Below are 16,862 nucleotides of genomic sequence, written 5' to 3'. Positions count from 1 at the left end.
ATCACAATCAGATCACCAAGAGGTAGAACACCACATTCAAAAAAAGAAGAATGTGAGTGATAAATTTTAGGATTTATAACTCGCCACTAACACACAGGACTTAGATAAGAGAAATCAGCAACACTTATTTTCATTTATTGAAATCTGAATTGAATACATAGGTCGCCTCCCTTTATATAGATAAGAGAGGGAACATAAGACAAATTCAGTAAATGGAAGGAAATAACAGAATTTGACTATCATAGAAATGATGGTGGTTATATCTTGCTATAAAGGAAAGGATAGTGGCCGTATCTTGCTACTATGGAAATGATGGTGGCTGGAGATTATGGTGAATTAGGAAGAACAAAATAACTTTGGCTGCATCTTGCCACTATAGAAATGATGATGACTGGAGATCATGGTGAATTAAGAAGAACAAAACAATCTTGATTGCGTCTTGTTACTATGAAAATGATGGTGGCTGGAGATCATGGTGAATTAGGAAGAACAAAATAAGCTTCTAAACTCGGTCCTTTTTTCAAGTAATAATTTCTTTCAAATTTCTGCCAAATCTGATTCGCACCACATCATGCTTCTACGCACGTGAGCAAAATCATCAATTTGGCTCTTGGATCCATATATGGCATGTGATCATCTCTTTCTTCATGATGATGTACATCATTTCCCCCTTGTTGAGTAGGATTTGCCCTCAAATCCAAGTCTTTCCCATCATCCAAACTATCCTCCAAGTAAGGAGAAAGATCTCGAACATTGAATGTAGCGGACACATTGTAGTCACCAGGCGATTCAATCTTGTAAGCATTGTCATTCACTTTCTCAACAACTCGAAATGGACCATCAGCACGTGGCATGAGCTTAGATTTTCTTTGGTTGGAAAATCATTCTTTGCGAAGATGTATCCAAACAAGATCACCTGGAGCAAAGCGAACTTGTTTTCTTCCTCTGTTGGCTGCCTTCTCATAAGCCGCATTCTTCCTCTCAATCTGCTCCTTGATGCTCTTATGCATGGACTTAACCAACTCAGCTTTCTTCTTCCCATCCATACAAACTCTTTCGCTGATTGAAAGTGGTGCCAAATCAAGTGGGGTGATAGGATTAAACCCATAAACCACTTCAAAAGGAGAATGCTTAGTAGTGCTATGAATACTACGATTGTAAGCAAACTCAACATAAGCCAAACACTCATCTCAATTCTTCATATTCTTGTTAACAACAGTACGAAGCAAAGAAGAAAAGGTACGATTTACCACTTCGGTCTGACCATCGGTTTGCGGGTGGCAAATCGTGCTGAAGAGCAATCTAGTACCAAGCTTCTTCCACAAGGTCTTCCAAAAGTAACTCAAGAACTTGACATCTCGATCAGACACAATGCTCTTTGGTACACCATGCAGACGTACTATCTTTTTGAAAAATAATTCTGCAACATGTGAAGCATCATCAGTTCTGTGGTATGGTACGAAATCAGATATTTTTTAGAATCGATCCACAACCACCAGAACTGAATCCTTCTCCAAAAGATTCGCAACTTGCCGCTGCAACTCCTTGGCCTCCTCGGGATTGCATCTATAGGCTGATCTATTTGGTAGGGCAAACCCTGGAATGAGATCAATCTGATGCTCGATCCCTCTGATTGGTGGCAATCTTTTTGGTAACTCTTCCGGGAACACATCTGTAAATTTCTCCAAGATCTCCTTCATTTGCGGTGAAAGGGAGATTTCTTCACTTGGAACCTGCTTAGCTACAAGAATAAAAATAATTTCATGGTTAGTCAAAACTCGCTTCACTTCCCCCTTGTTGGCAAATAGGTTCTCTTTCTTGTCCTTTTCAATCACAAGCTGATCCTTTTGGACCTGTTACGGGCTAAGTGGTACCAACACTATGTTCTTCCCATTCTTAGCAAATGAATAGGTGTTTTTGAAGCCATCATGAATAGCCCTCCGATCGTACTGCCAAGGTCTTCCCAAAAGAAAATGGCTGGCTTTTATAGGAACTACGTCACAAACAACCTCATCTTTGTAGGACTTGCCAATAGAGAAAGGTACTACAACCTACTTTGTAACCTTCACATCACCATCGTCAGCAAGCCATTGCAATCTATAGGGATGGGGATGCTTCATAGTCACCAGATTAAGTTTTTTTATCAAAATAGTAAAAGCCACATTGGTACAGCTATCCCCATCAATGATAACACCACATACCTTATCATGGATGGTGCACCTGGTATGGAAGATATTTTCGCGCTGCTTATCATCCACTTTGGCTTGTAGGTTCAGGTTGCGACGAATAACCAACAGCTCTCCTTTATCTGCAAACTCCACATAATTTTCTTTTACCTCTTCCAAAATAGCCTCATCTTCACTTTCAATTTCTTCTTGTGACTCCCGAATGAACATCACCCTCTTGTATGGACAGTCAGAGGCTTTATGACCGTAACCAAGACACTTGAAATATTTGATATCTCGACCTCGTCTGAAAGGTTGTGAATTCTCCACCTTCTCTTTTTCTTTGGCCGCATCTGTGACTTGCTTGCTAGAATCACTTTTTTCTATTTATTTTGGAACCACCTTAGGGACGGACCATGGTGATAAGGAAGACGAGTTGGTAGTCTTGCTTGACTTACTTGCACCACGCTTGCGCTGTCTCTCCACCTTAACAGCAAGTTTGATCACATCGTCAAGGAACACATAAGATTGCAACTCCACCGTATCAACAATCTCCTTATTCAAGCCTCCTAAGAACCTTGCAATGGTCTGTTCTTGAGGTTCTCGCAAAGCGCATCTCATCATTAGCATCTCAAATTTTTTGACATAATCCTCAACACACATCCCCCCTTGTCTCAAGCTTTGTAACTTGATGTACAGCTCCTGCTTATAATATTGAGGGACAAATCGCTTCTCCATGATCCGCTTCATAAGCCTCCAGTTTCGAATCTCCTCTTCTCCATCCCTCCTACGCTGAGCTTTTACATTCTCCCACCAAAGATTAGCATAATCAGTGAATTCAAGGATAGCAAGTTTACATTTTTTTACTTCAGAATAGTCTTGACATTCAAAGACCTTCTCCACACGTTGCACCCATTCTAGATATTCTTCGGGTGAGCTGGTTCCTTTAAAGGATGGGATCCTCATCTTAATATTGTCTCCCGAACTCTTTTGCTGTCGCCTTTGCCATGTGTGTTCCTCCACACCATCATTATCTCCGGGTTTGTCATACTCTTCTTCATCATCGCGATCAACTCGTCGTGGTGCTGGATGGCCATGCCGCTGTGGTGGTGGGAAAAGTGTTGCCAACCGCTCAAACGCTTGTGTTAGGCGATTGAGTTGCTCCATCATCTCTTCTTGACGCCGCTGGAGACCCATAATCTGAGCTTGTTCCAGACTCATGCCTCTAGGAATGATAGGGGCCTTGTCTCCTCCAGACATGATTTGGATGTCAAACACTCCCTCAGGCTCTGATACCAAACTGATGTGTCCAGGCCTAAATAACTATCTTGTGTAGGTAAGAATAAAGATTGGAGCACAAGAAAAAAAAGAAACCTTTGAAATCTGATTGATAAGAAAATTGTCACAATCAGATCACAAAAGGATAAAACACCACACTCAAGAAAAGAAGAATGTGAGTGATAAGTTCTAGGATTTCTAACTCGCCACTAACACACAGGGGTTAGATAAGAAAAATCAGCAACACTCATTTTCATTCATTGAAATCTGAATTGAATACATAGGTCACCTCCCTTTATATAGATAAGAGAGGGAACATAAGACAAATTCAGCAAATGGAAGAAAATAACAGAATTTGACTATTATAGAAATGATGGTGGCTATATCTTGCTACAAAGAAAATGATAGTGGCCGTATCTTGCTACTATGAAAATGATGGTGGCTGGAGATCATGGTGAATTAGGAAGAATAAAATAACTTTGGCTACATCTTGCTACTATGAAAATGATGGTGACTAGAGATCATAGTGAATTAGGAAGAACAAAATAAGCTTCTAAACTCGGCCTTTTTTTCAAGCAATAATTTCTTTCAAATTTTTGCCAAATCTGATTCGCACCACATCATGCTTCTACGCACGTGAGCAAAATCATCAATTTGGCTCTTGGATCCATATATGGCATGTGATCATTTCTTTCTTCATGATGGTGCACATCACGACCGATACTAGCACTAGATTACGGGCGGTGATGCTATTTATAGGAAAACCAAGCAATTGTTGATCGTGCAAAGTGATAAAGGTTGGGATTGGGTTTCAATATGAATCCTAGCTGACCTTAATCGGTACCAAGCCAGCATACTCTATATTTCAGAGTCCTTGAATAATATGAAATTGACTTTCCTTTTGTAGGAATATATATATATATATATAAAGTAGCACATATTTTTGGTAACTTTTACACTTTGCATACTGCAAGGTTGTTAGGGGTGGCGCTAGGTGTTGAAAAAGCGAGAGTCTGATTGAGGTCGAGCATCATTTTTAAAAAAAATAAAAAAATAAAAAATAAATATAGTCTATTTTAAAATTAAAGATCTTCATTACAACACGTTGTTTTAATGATTTAATCTAAAATTAAAAATTTTCATCAAATTTTTTGTCGAAACACCACATTCAGAAGATTAAAACTTTTCTGCGTTTTCTGTTTTCTCCGTTACTTACATAGGGCAGCCTATTGTTCTATTCTAAAAGTCTAAAATTAAAGGTCTTCATCATATTCTATGCCTAAGTTGTCATAATGATCATCTTCTCCATCATCAAATAGGTCATTCTCTACGTTCTCTTTAATCTCTTTTTCTTCTCATCGTAAAATCAGTGCACTACTGACCTACTTTGTGAACTATTTTATTGAAGATAAATACAAACATATCCTGTTTTATTGAATAAAAAATAGAGACAAATAGAGAAAGAGGAGAACAAATTGTGAAAAGAGGATGAAAAAGGGAACAAAATTCATATCTTTTTTTTTTTGCTTGGGCACCATCAACTTCAATGGAGAGAAAGAAATTGCCCAAGCCGTCCAAAATCCAAGAAAGTTGAAGGGGTACAGCCGTACAGGATGCATATAATTATAACTCTTTAATCTCTTTTTTAAAGCCATTTGTCTCTTAATTTTTTTAATAAATTACTTAAGTATCCTTCTTTTTCATTTTTTTAAAGAATTTATCTATTACCCATAGCTATAATTTCAAATTAAAGTGAATTACAGCTATTAAATTGAAAGCTGAACATCTAGGAGAATAAAAATAATTTTAATTGGGCGCCAAAGGCGAGTGCTTTGTACCTCGCTCCAGACGAGCGCCTAGGCGACAGAGGCGCTCGTCTGCTTGAAGATGCCTCGCCTGGAGGAGGCTGAGGCGCTTTCAGCCAAGGATGCCTTGCCTGAGTGCCTAGACACGCCTAGACAAGTGCCTTAATAATGTTGGCATATTATTATTTTATTTTATAATATATTTATAATATAATTAATTAAATTTTTATATATTTATTATGATTTGTATTGGAACTATTACTAACCTGTATTGACATAAAAATCCGATGGATTTGCTGAAATCAATATTAAACCTGATTCAAGCCAACCTTATAGAGTAGGGTTGGGCTTGAGGTCAATTTTTTAATGACCCAGTTCAAATATGGATTGGATTTTGGTTGTGCCTATTCCTGATCCAACCTAGTTTGCTTGCATCCCCAAGAGTGAGAGTGAGATAGTTGTATTAATTGGATCCATATTACCCTATTTTCTTGGCACCCTTTAAATCACCGTATTTAAAGTTCTCTAATGTAAGGCTTGATTTTTTATTTTTTTGAGAGGAAGACTAATTTGATTTATATTTTTTTGCATGTACACCCTCCTATATATATATATATATATATATATATCCTTATAAAACACTTATTTTGAATGTATACCTTTCTTTTTCTTTGTTTTTGTATATTTACTCATATCATCTAACACTATTAAAAAATAAATATTTTAATATTAAAATAACTAAAATACCTTTATGGGTAGATATGTAAAAAATAAACTTTATAAATGTATACATACAAATAGCATCTTTATGTGTATATTCATACAATTTTATATATGTAAGAGTGTATATGCTCAAAAAAACTATAAAAAAATAAAGCATATGCTTAAATGGCAAAAAAAAAATTATAGTAAAGATAATTAAGTCACTCTTGGTTGAGGAGAGTAATAAAAAAATCAATATTATTATACTATATAATCTCATATTGACATTAATTCTTATAGAACATTAATTCTTATAGAAGAAATCATATTATCTTGGTGAAAGTTTTGCCTCAATAAATAAATAATTCACTATATATAAATCATTAAAATTTATTTCATTGATCTTAACATCAATAATTAATTTAAATTCAATATATTATAGTATTTTAATAATAATGAAGAATATACAGATGTCATAAACTCCATAATGATAATTAGACCAAATAAAATATAAGAATATAATTACTAAAATAGTCATTCAATATTCCAACTTGATCAAGTTAAGATCTTAAACAAGTAAAAATTAACAATATCATTTAGCCTTTTTTTTTTTTGACCTGTCGATTTAACTAAGACATGAAAGATTTGACAAGTCTTAAGTTTTGATTATTTTTTAATAAATTTTTTTTGAGTATATACATAAAGATACTCATAAAGTTGTCATTTATATGTATACCCTCGTAAACATTTCTTTTTGTATATCTATTTATAAAGACATTTTAATCATCTTAATTTGAAATCTTTTATTTTTAATGGTATTAAATAATATAGGTATATATGCAAAATAAAAGAAGGATATACATATAAAACAAATATTCTAAGAGGGTATATATACAAATAGTAACTTTATGAGGATATTTATATATATATTTTTTATATATTTAGGAGTATATACATGCAAAAAAATCTCAAAAAAATTATTGCAATCACATGATGTTAAATAAGAAAGAGTTGCAGACATGATGGATGGAGGCTCTGCCAGCATAAAAGCCTCTATTTTAATATATACACACACATACATATAAGATTATTTCATATAATTCATGCATTAGATTTTTTATCATGCATTTAGTTTACAGTGTAAAAAATTAACTAATATATACTGATAAAATGGGATTGTTTAAGAGAGATTATATAAACCTTTTGTTATGTTACCTGAGATTTTATACCTAAGATTTGAAGCTGTTATTGTGTTAAGGTGTAACAAATCCTTTCTCTCTAAGAGATGCCACCACTTTTAAAATATCTGCATAGATTATTATCATACATTTACTTTACAGAGTGAAAATTTATATTATATATGACGATCAAATAGAATTTTTTAGAGAATATTATATATTGTTGATATATTACTTAGGACTTTATATATAAGATTTGAAGCGGTTGTTGTATAGAAGAGCAACAAATCTCCTCTCTAAGATATTATCACTCTTAAAATGTCTGCAGTCGAGACCTATCTAATTAAAATCATTAAGTATATTGGTAGATAAAGCTATCTCTTCCAAATCTCTCAATTAATTCAAATATATTTTGAAGCATCAACCGAGATAGCAACTGGATTTAACGAAACATGAGGGTAAACAATTATTTATAGATGGATTAAAAGAATATGTATAGATGTGCTCTAAGTTATGAGATTAGAAAATATCTATAAATATATTAAAGTTGTAACCTATGATATTGAAGACATCTATCCTTTAGTGTTCTAAAAATATACCTTTTCATATATATATATATATACATATTAAAGTTGTAACTTATAATATTAATACTATCTATTTAAAACGGATGTTGCACATGTGGCAGAGTGTATGTGCAACATCCGACAGAGTGTATATAACAGATTAAATATATGAATATGGCATATTAAATATGGGAAAGGGTTTAATGTGGCAAAGTTATAATTCTAATCTTTAAAAATAACTTTATCTCTGTGCTTTTAAAAAGGATTATTCATATATTTTGTAGGTATAGCAAAGTACAGATTAAATATAAAAATAACTTTTAATATAGTAAAATTATAATTTCAAATTTTAAAAATTAGACGGATGGGGATTCTGTATATATCCTATATATTAGAGAATCAAAGATAAATTCCCAACTCTACTTTCAACTTAAAAGTAGCTCTCCAGATAAACTTTATGTAAAAATAGCTATCCATTCCAAAAATAAGTTAAAAATAATTATCCATTTTTTATTGAAATTATTCTTATATCATTATATCCTTTAAAATACTACAGTATTATATTATCATAGTGTGGTATACTTTTACAATAAGATAGTATTACATTATATTAGTGTAGTATTCCTTTATAATAATGTAGTGTTGCTTTATTGTATTATATTAATATAATATTTTTTATAATAAGATAATATTATGTTATATTAATGTAATATTTTTTTATAATAATATAGTATTATTTTATTATATTATATTAGTGTAGTATTTCTTTACAATAAGATAGTATTACATTATCATAGTGTAGTATTCTTTTATTGTAATATTACTTTACAACAATATAGTATTATAATATATAGTATAATTTTAAAATAATATAATATTACTTTATAATAGTGTAGTATTGCTTTTATTATAGTATAGTATTATTTTATAATAATATAATGTTGTTTTATAACTGTAAGGATAATTGCATCATTTCATTCTATTTGGATAGTTATTTTTAAGTTATATTTTAAATAAAAATTTTTTTATTAAAATTTAAATTGATAATTATTTTTAAATTTAAATTGAGATGAATATTTTTATTAATTATATATATATATAATATTTAAAATAAACAGTATATTAGTTAAACGGTTGGGACCGGGTCCACGGCAAGCGATCACCGGACCGGATTCATTCTCCAGTCGCACGTGAAACAGGGGAAATCATATGAGCTTTTTGGCGATATGCGCTCAGCGAGTGAGCGAACTGGGGAAAGAGAGAAATGGGCGGAGCGGAGGCGCTGGGGGCGTACCGGGCGCTGCTGCGGGCGACACGGAAGACGTTCGCCGGCGACACGCTGATGCTGTCGGAGTCGGCTGCGGAGATTCGGCGGAGGTTCGAGGAGAACCGTGGCGTGACGGCGGAGGCCGAGGTCAAGCGACTCCTCGACGAGGCGCGTCAGGCCTCCCACTTCATCACCCACATGATCGTCCAAGCCAAGCGCAGCTCCACTACTGGAGGTTACGGTAAAATATCGAGATTTCTTCTTGTTGGTCGTGCTTTGAAGCTGATAGCTATCATTTCAATCTATTTTTGTCGAAACTCTGCAATTATTCCTTCCATCGGATTAGACATTTTGGTTTAAAAAATCGTATTTTTAGAGCTGGATAGATTTAAACTTCAAAGCTGAAGAGTGTGGATCTAGGAATAGGAGAGAATTCTCAAATTATTCTTTATTTTCCTGGTCGCTGAATAGATGTTCCAACTGTTCGTCAATTTGGTCCAAGTATTCATCAATTATGCATAAACTTATGAATTTTAAGAACTCGATGCCACAGAAGTTTACTATTGATGCTGGATATGATAGTCAATCATTTGCCTTCTCATGCCTTGTGAAATTATGACTGATGAAACGTTTCAGGAGGTAAAATAGCCGGAAGCATAGGTTTTTGGAGTTTCAAGGAACATTCAGCTGGAAAAAGTGAATAACATTCTTAAGATGGAAGGGCTTTCCATATCCTAGCTGACCATGTTCCACAATTTTAATATTTGTAGATGCTCATGATTGTTATTTGGCATAACAGTTCATAGGGCTATTCTTTACTGAATGATGTTTGCTAAGATTTCGGGATGAGAAGGACAAAGCTGTAGAGGGACATCAAACTAAATATAAAAGGCCAAGAAGTCTATGGGATGATATATTTCGATATATTGTGGAAAAGACAAAACGTAGCAATATGAGGAGATCTCATCATCTTTCATCACGTCTGTTTAGTTAGTATTATGGGTTGAGTCATGGGATAGTCTGAATTCTATGATGGTCTTATATTGTGACTGGAGGTATAGAAAGTAGTCATGATTTCATGATGTCTTAGGTCAGAAAAGTCTGATGTTGAGTTTGGTTTAGTTTATTATTATTTTCTTTGTTTGAATCTGAGGATTTAATCTGGATTTTTGTTTGAACTTTAAGGACAACTTTTTTATCTTTTCATTGTTTTGGCATTAGCAAGCCCTAGGAGGTGACAATGCCACACTCTATATGGTGACTTATGGAAAATGTCACTTGGCAAAGATGGCATCAATACTACCTAAGCTCACTTTACTATTAGGTATTCCTTAAAGTTTATTTAAGTTAATCCTTGCTCTTTGAAGCAAATAATGGCATCGGATCACTGGTTTGTATCTTGACCAACAAAATTTTGTTTTTCTATTTGGGTAAATTACAAAAATGCCTCCGAGAATAGGTCGAAATTACAGGTACATCCTATTGTTTAAAAAATCTACAGTTATATCCTTAACATTTTAGTCAACCCTATAGTCCAACCCTTGCTGTTAACCGACCTATTAATATTAACTTGAATCTCATTTTCATATCATTATAAATTTTTGAAATGACAATAGTCTTGAATAAAGTATTAAAAAAAAGATGTGGAACCTTCCCTTCTATTAAACGTCAGAATCGCCACCTGTAGGGCTCATTCCCGTGCCATCAGGCCCCACCCCGCCACCCATCCCTCGAAGCCCACTGGCACTACCGTCGCCCCCCTCATGCACCAAACGAACCTCGCCCCCCCGCTCCGCTCCAACCCTACTGCCAGCACCTCTGCCTGTGGTGGCGCCAGGACCTGCTAGCTCCCGAAGCACACCAGCACTACTGAATCATCTGGGCACTCGTCCAGCCATTGGATGGATGGTAGTGGGGCGGTGGGGAGTGGATCATGCCCAGCGGAGGAGGGGTTCACGGAGGCCGGCGAGGGTGTGGATGAGGGATCAAAGAAGGCGGGATGGAGGTCCTTGGAGTTCTCAAGACCCAGGGGGGAGGGCGGGGTAATTGGGAAAGGGGAGGATCAGGGGGCCGACGGTGGGCGAGCGGGAGAGAAGGGGGTCAAGGAGAGGCCGGTTCTTGACGGCGATGGCGATGCGGGCGAGAAAACCGATGGCGAACACCAAGTAGATGCCTGCGAGCACCATTTGCTTGACACCTCCTCCTTCCTCCTTTGCCGCCGCCGCTACCATTGCGTCCACTACTGTTCCCACTCCCATCTCCATCCTTACCCCACCCCCGCAAGCATACCGCCGGCACCTCTTCCTCCTACCATGGTGGATGAGCAGGAGAGAAGAGGGTCAAGGAGAGGGTGGTTCTTGGTGGTGACGGCGATGGCGATGGCGATGCGGGCGAGAAGACCGATGGTAAACACCAAGCAGACGTCTGCGAGCACCATCTGCTTGATGCCTCCTCCCTCCTTTGCTGTCGCCGCTACCATCGCATCCACCACCGTTTCCACTCCCATCTCCATCCTTTCCCACCCCCCACAAGCGTGCTGCCGGCACCTCCTCCTCTTACCATGTCCCTCCCCTCATCCTTGCCGCTAATGGCACCGCTACCGCTGCCAGCACTGCCACCCCACACCCCCTCTCCCTCCTCGCCAAATCGGTGCCCCCTCTCAGGGTTCTCCCCTGAACGGTCTTCGGTCGTTATCAGACATGTTTATAAGGAGGCCAATAGTGCGGCCGATCAGATGGCCTCCTTTGTGGCTGAGCATACGGCAAATATGGGTTAGACGGAGATCATTGAGGTATCGCAGGCGTTTCAGGATGTGCTTCTTTTTGACTTTTTTGGCTGTATTCATACCCGTTTTGTATGAGTGCTCCGTTGTACCAAAAAAAAGGGCAGTGGTTCCGAAGCCTCAGACCGCTCTGAAGCCCCTGTTAAAAATACGGAGGGCAATTTGGTCTTTTTATATTTCTATAACTTCTTAACTAACGCGATGGTGTCTTGGGGGCTAAGTGTAGATTTTTCAAAATCTTGGGTGAAACTGTAATAAAGACAAACCTCTGGAAGATTTTTGTAATTTACCCTTTCTATTTTGCTATTTCTGTGCATTAGTTTAACATAATTAGCTAAGTTAAATCTTAAGCACAGCTGCAGTTGCTGCTAGTCCACTTTGCACCTTAATTCTCAATATAAATATCTTCAGATAAGCTACAGAAAACAGAATATGTTAAAGCCTTCATTTGAACACTTCAAGAAAGTTCTTGCTTCATCTTGTCCTTCTTTCGCGATTTTGCTTAACGAGGAACTTCTAAGTTGATTTTCTGTATCATATAAGACCTGAAGGTGCACATTTAGTATTTAAATTCTTTTTTATGTGGCATTGTGTTTACTGAGGTCTTTAATGGTAATACTCTTCGTGACTAAATGTATAAAAATACCATACTGGTCATGCAGACTTTCACAAGGAATTTTTGTTGGACTGAACATGTTAAGTCCACACTTTTTGACATCTTGGTGCATGAGACTGCTCCAACATCCAACAGAGGGGTCCCAATGTGACTGGTTATGCCTGTGTATTGTCATCTTGTTACATTTGGGCTTGCTTGAATACCTATATTCTCTTCATCATACCACATGCATCAACATATATCTAAATACATGATGCCTGTTCTGCAATTTATCTAGGAAATTGGAGATAATTGTCACAGTCAAAACAGCCTGGCCATCACATGTTGTGCAAAATTCTCTCATTCACATTCCTCGTCACTGTTGTTGCTAGCAGCAGATCAACACTTGAGCCTAAATTTAGTATGGCATCTACTACTACCTGAATTATGGAGATATGGTAATGTTTTCCACAATGTGATTTAGAGGATCCTTTAAGTGCCTTTCCCATACAGTTCATCATCTTATCTCCTTTACTAGTGGTTTCTAATCTTTGATATATTTTTTTTTGGCCTCTTCTATTATATCGAATGGTTTATGAGATCCATGTCAACTGCATACTGTATAAACTTGTTTTTTTGGTGCATAATTATTGCAGAATAACATTCAAATCACAAGAAGAGCCAAATCAAATATGTTGCAATCGTGCAGTTGTGATCATTGTAGTTGTAGAGCAGAGGGAGTCAAATATTGAATGTCTAGGGAAAGCTTTATCCTTATGTGTGCCATTTGTTCCATAAATCAACCCTTTTCTTTTTTGTCATGAAAGGTTGATGGCATACATCATTAGCATGCTGAATCATATCTCCAAATAGTTATCTTGGGAAGGTCACTAAGTCATTACAAGTTGTCCTTTTGTTGTCAACTGCTTTCTTCCATGTTTTCTCCACTTTTCTAGGTTTTTCACCTTATCAAGCCTGTTGTTGCTCCTTTGTGTGCTTCTTTAAGGCAACCAATATGCCTCCACATTCTTCATGAAGTTCAATATATGCTAAATTTTGGCTTTACAACCATGTTATTGGTCCCTACCTGGTTCAATAAGCACAATTTTTATGAATCAAGAGGATCTCAATGTAACAATTGTTTCCAGAGCTACTCTAGAAGGAATGATTGACATGGTGTGCAGTTATCTGCAAGCACTTATTTAGCATTACATTGTTTCCAGAAACATATTCTTTGGTTGCTTATTTGCTTTATGACAATTTTGAACATTCAATTAAAGAAGCGATTGGTTTATAATAATTATATTCAAAGGTAATGTAATTATTAAAACAATGAGTTCATGGATTATTTGTTACATGCATAAAGTCATGCATATACACTAAGAGATTGAATTATTATCTGTTTTTTAGAAAAAAAGAAACTTTTGTATTACTGGATTGATTTTTGGAAAGAAGATGAGAATAATTACGATCCTAGGTGAAGAGATGCAACTTGAATGAACTCTTGCATTGTTTATTAGACTTAAACTAAGAGAAACAACAATTTAAAAGGGAAAAATGTTTGAAGATCTCCAAAGAAGGGTTTTATGCTATTTTTAACCTTAAAATTAGGATATTGTCGTAGATTTGCATGATCGATCATTTATGCATGCCATTGGTGTATGATCTGGTTGAACTACTGCTTTCTTAGAATTATTTTGTGGCATCAAATGAATCCTCCAAGGTTGCCATTGCAACATTTACTCCTGAACCATTGGTTTGTGTCTTGGCTCATTTTTTTGATCAAGCAAAACATGTTGCAATGAGGACATCTATACTGTATCCACATATACCATCTTGGTTTTGCCTGTTGAAGTGGCAGAAACTGTACATCTGTATTTCCCAATATTTCAAACTGAAAATTGTATCCATGTAAGGATGGAATGTACATATATAATACCAAAAAAGGGCAGCCCAGTGCATGAGACTTTTGCCATTTCAAGGTCTGGGGAGGGTCAAATATATGCAACCTTACCTCGTGTATGGATATGTTGTTTCCATGTTTTGAACCCATAACCTTCAAGTCGTGATGGAGCAACCTTACTATTGTACCAAGATTCACTCTCTTGTGCATATATAATGCTAGTTATTTGAAGATGAGTATGTGCCGTCCACGATATTAGTTGACACTGTGCCTCCTGCTGCTGTAATATCTTGAAAATCTTCAAAGAAATTTTCATATTCTGTAAGGAAAAAATTCCAATTTTTCATTTATTTTGACCTATCTAGTGTGTATTTTCATGTTCTGTCCATATTTATATGTCTGGTTGCTTCAAACTATTGCCAACATTGTTTAATGTTGCTTGACCTCTCCAGCTATAAACTTATTTCATTTTTGGTTAATTATCTACATTGTCTACTGCAGTTGTGAGGCCTAGTAAAGAGCATGCTGGAGCAACACTAGAGATTCCTTCTGAAGAGATTCTCTCTAAGTCGACGTGAACAAATTGAGCTAATTAGAATGTCAAATGTAACAGCCATCAATATTGCAGGTTAAGTATCAGATCGGTTGATATATTGAATATGTGTTTCATCTGAGGAAAGTAGCAGGAATATTTTATTCTTCTACTTGAGCTTACACTTCAACTGTTTATCTAGCAGAACCAACAAAGCAGAAGAAATATAAGTTGCTATTGGGACTAGTTGTTCATTTGTAAGTTGTAAAGTTCAGGGTGGAAAACTCATAGGCTGGTTGATCTATATTTTCCGAAGAGGTTCTGCAGGAACCTAATTGACTGTTATTTTTTTTCAAAATTGAGTCTTCGCTCTTTCTATCTTGAAGATTATGTAGAAATTAGCTTATCTGATATTGTTGCATTTACTTGTGCAATGAGATGAGCAGATCATCATAATATACTGCATGCGTCTCACTGTAAATGGATTTGCATATTGCTCTGTTCTTCAATGCAGTACATATTGCTCTGTCCTTCAATGCAGTACATATTGCTCTGTCCTTCAATGCAGTAGCAGATTTCATGTTTGTTCACTGATTCCTTTTTTTTTTTTTTTTTTGGTGATGTCAAATTTGGCTTGCCTTCGGTAACATGGTTCTTGTACATCTTTTTCATGAGAACTCTCTTCACGGCTCTCCTCGGCCATTTTCCACTTGCCATCATTTGCTGGCCTTTTTTGTAAAATGGGGGATGGGGAAGTCAAAGTTACGAATAAATGAACAGAAAAAAATTAAATTATTAGCCTCAGTATAATGTTTACCTTTTCCAGCTTATTTAATTGAACTTATTGATTTTATTTTCTTATATTATTTTAATTTCTTTCATGGCTTTCACAGGGATTTATTTCTTTCACATTTAAGCCCTATTTGGATAGTTGAGCCCAAATCCTATGGGATTCCTGGTCCAATCATAAAAATATTAGATTATAAGTAGGATAGGTCCTCTATTTATAATTATCTAGAATTATTTTTGAGTGGGTTGGCTTGGATCCTATAAGAAGAAAAAATGACTTACAGGTTATTTTTTTCTCTCTATGGGATTCGAATGCTGAGGTCATTTTTTTTTCTCTCTATGGGATCCGGACCAGTCTATTCAAAAAATGATTCTTGATATTTATAAATAAATTGTCTGATCTGTTTACAGTTCATTATTTTTATATTTAGATTATGAATTTTATAAGATTTTGGGTCGAATCATCCAAATGAATTCTTATTTATTCATAAGTCCATTCGAGGTCCCGAGAATATGGCTCAAAGTCCTTGTCAAGTCAACCATCAATTAAGTCACACAGCATTATGGCCACACCCATCTTTACTGACTGGTATGGTACTAGTATAATATGGAGGCTTGGTATGCCTTGATACTAAAACAGTATGGGTGTCGTGCCAACTCTTGTAGTATGCCTTATGTTTATATGGGGGTATGCCCAAAAATAATGATTTGTATAGTGCTGGATACTGAGACTTAAAACCTTGATTTTAACCTAATAGATTGAGATGTGTAGTCTGGTTAATCCGGCACATCTCAAAGAGAGTATAATTGAAGCCCCACCAATACGAGGATTCAAATCTAGATCTATTAAGAGACCCGATTTTAGTCCTTAAAAGGACTAGTTTCCTATATAAACTTTGATGATTGGATCAATGATACATGATTTCTGATATTTTGCTCTTAGAATATGATGAACTAGAATATTTTAAAGGAGATCATTATATTTATGATTATTATAATCAAGGTTCATTGAGCTGGTATCGGGGATGTATCGACTAGCAATCAGTTCAGTAACTGTATGTTGGTACATACTATATGGAGTTGAGGTACACTGAACCAGGGGAAGGGAGAGAGAGAGGGGGAGGAGAAGGAGAGGGAGGGTGGAGGTGTACCTCATCATCGTGGAATTCTGACCCTAATCAGCATCATCATCATAGAGCATTGTGGTCATGGAACTATCTACAGTGGCGGAGCATTGAGAGAGAGGGGCGAGGGGGGAAGAAGTTCTTGAGAGTAGAATCAAGAATGAGAGAGAGAGAGG

At 36.0% G+C, this 16,862-nt stretch overlaps 2 protein-coding genes across 2 annotated transcripts in view; both read left to right on the top strand.

Moving 5' to 3' along the window:
• Window positions 1–8,939: 8,939 nt before the first annotated feature.
• Window positions 8,940–16,862, top strand: part of LOC105045190 (uncharacterized) — a 94,549-nt gene continuing 86,626 nt past the window's right edge. The window contains exon 1 of the mRNA XM_010923366.4: window positions 8,940–8,955. The gene's annotated coding sequence lies outside the window, so the exon portion shown is untranslated. The remainder of the gene's footprint in view (window positions 8,956–16,862) is intronic.
• Window positions 8,959–14,982, top strand: LOC140851001 (mitochondrial zinc maintenance protein 1, mitochondrial-like). Its single transcript, XM_073257768.1, has 2 exons — window positions 8,959–9,202; window positions 14,743–14,982. Exons 1-2 carry the CDS (start codon window positions 8,959–8,961, stop codon window positions 14,817–14,819), a joined length of 321 nt encoding a protein of 106 aa, XP_073113869.1. The 3' UTR covers window positions 14,820–14,982.

This window comes from Elaeis guineensis, chromosome 5 (genome assembly GCF_000442705.2).
Source record: "Elaeis guineensis isolate ETL-2024a chromosome 5, EG11, whole genome shotgun sequence".
In the NCBI taxonomy this organism is placed as follows: domain Eukaryota; kingdom Viridiplantae; phylum Streptophyta; class Magnoliopsida; order Arecales; family Arecaceae; genus Elaeis; species Elaeis guineensis.
Note: the sequence above shows the minus strand (reverse complement) of the source record. Positions and strands in the feature narration are given on the sequence as shown.

Excerpts from the sequence above, each read along its gene's own strand:
- LOC140851001 (XM_073257768.1), top strand. The coding sequence starts at position 8,959 with ATGGGCGGAGCGGAGGCGCTGGGGGCGTACCGGGCGCTGCTGCGGGCG. Across the intron at positions 9,203-14,742 it reads CTCCACTACTGGAGGTTACG|TTGTGAGGCCTAGTAAAGAG; the intron begins GTAAAATATCGA and ends TGTCTACTGCAG.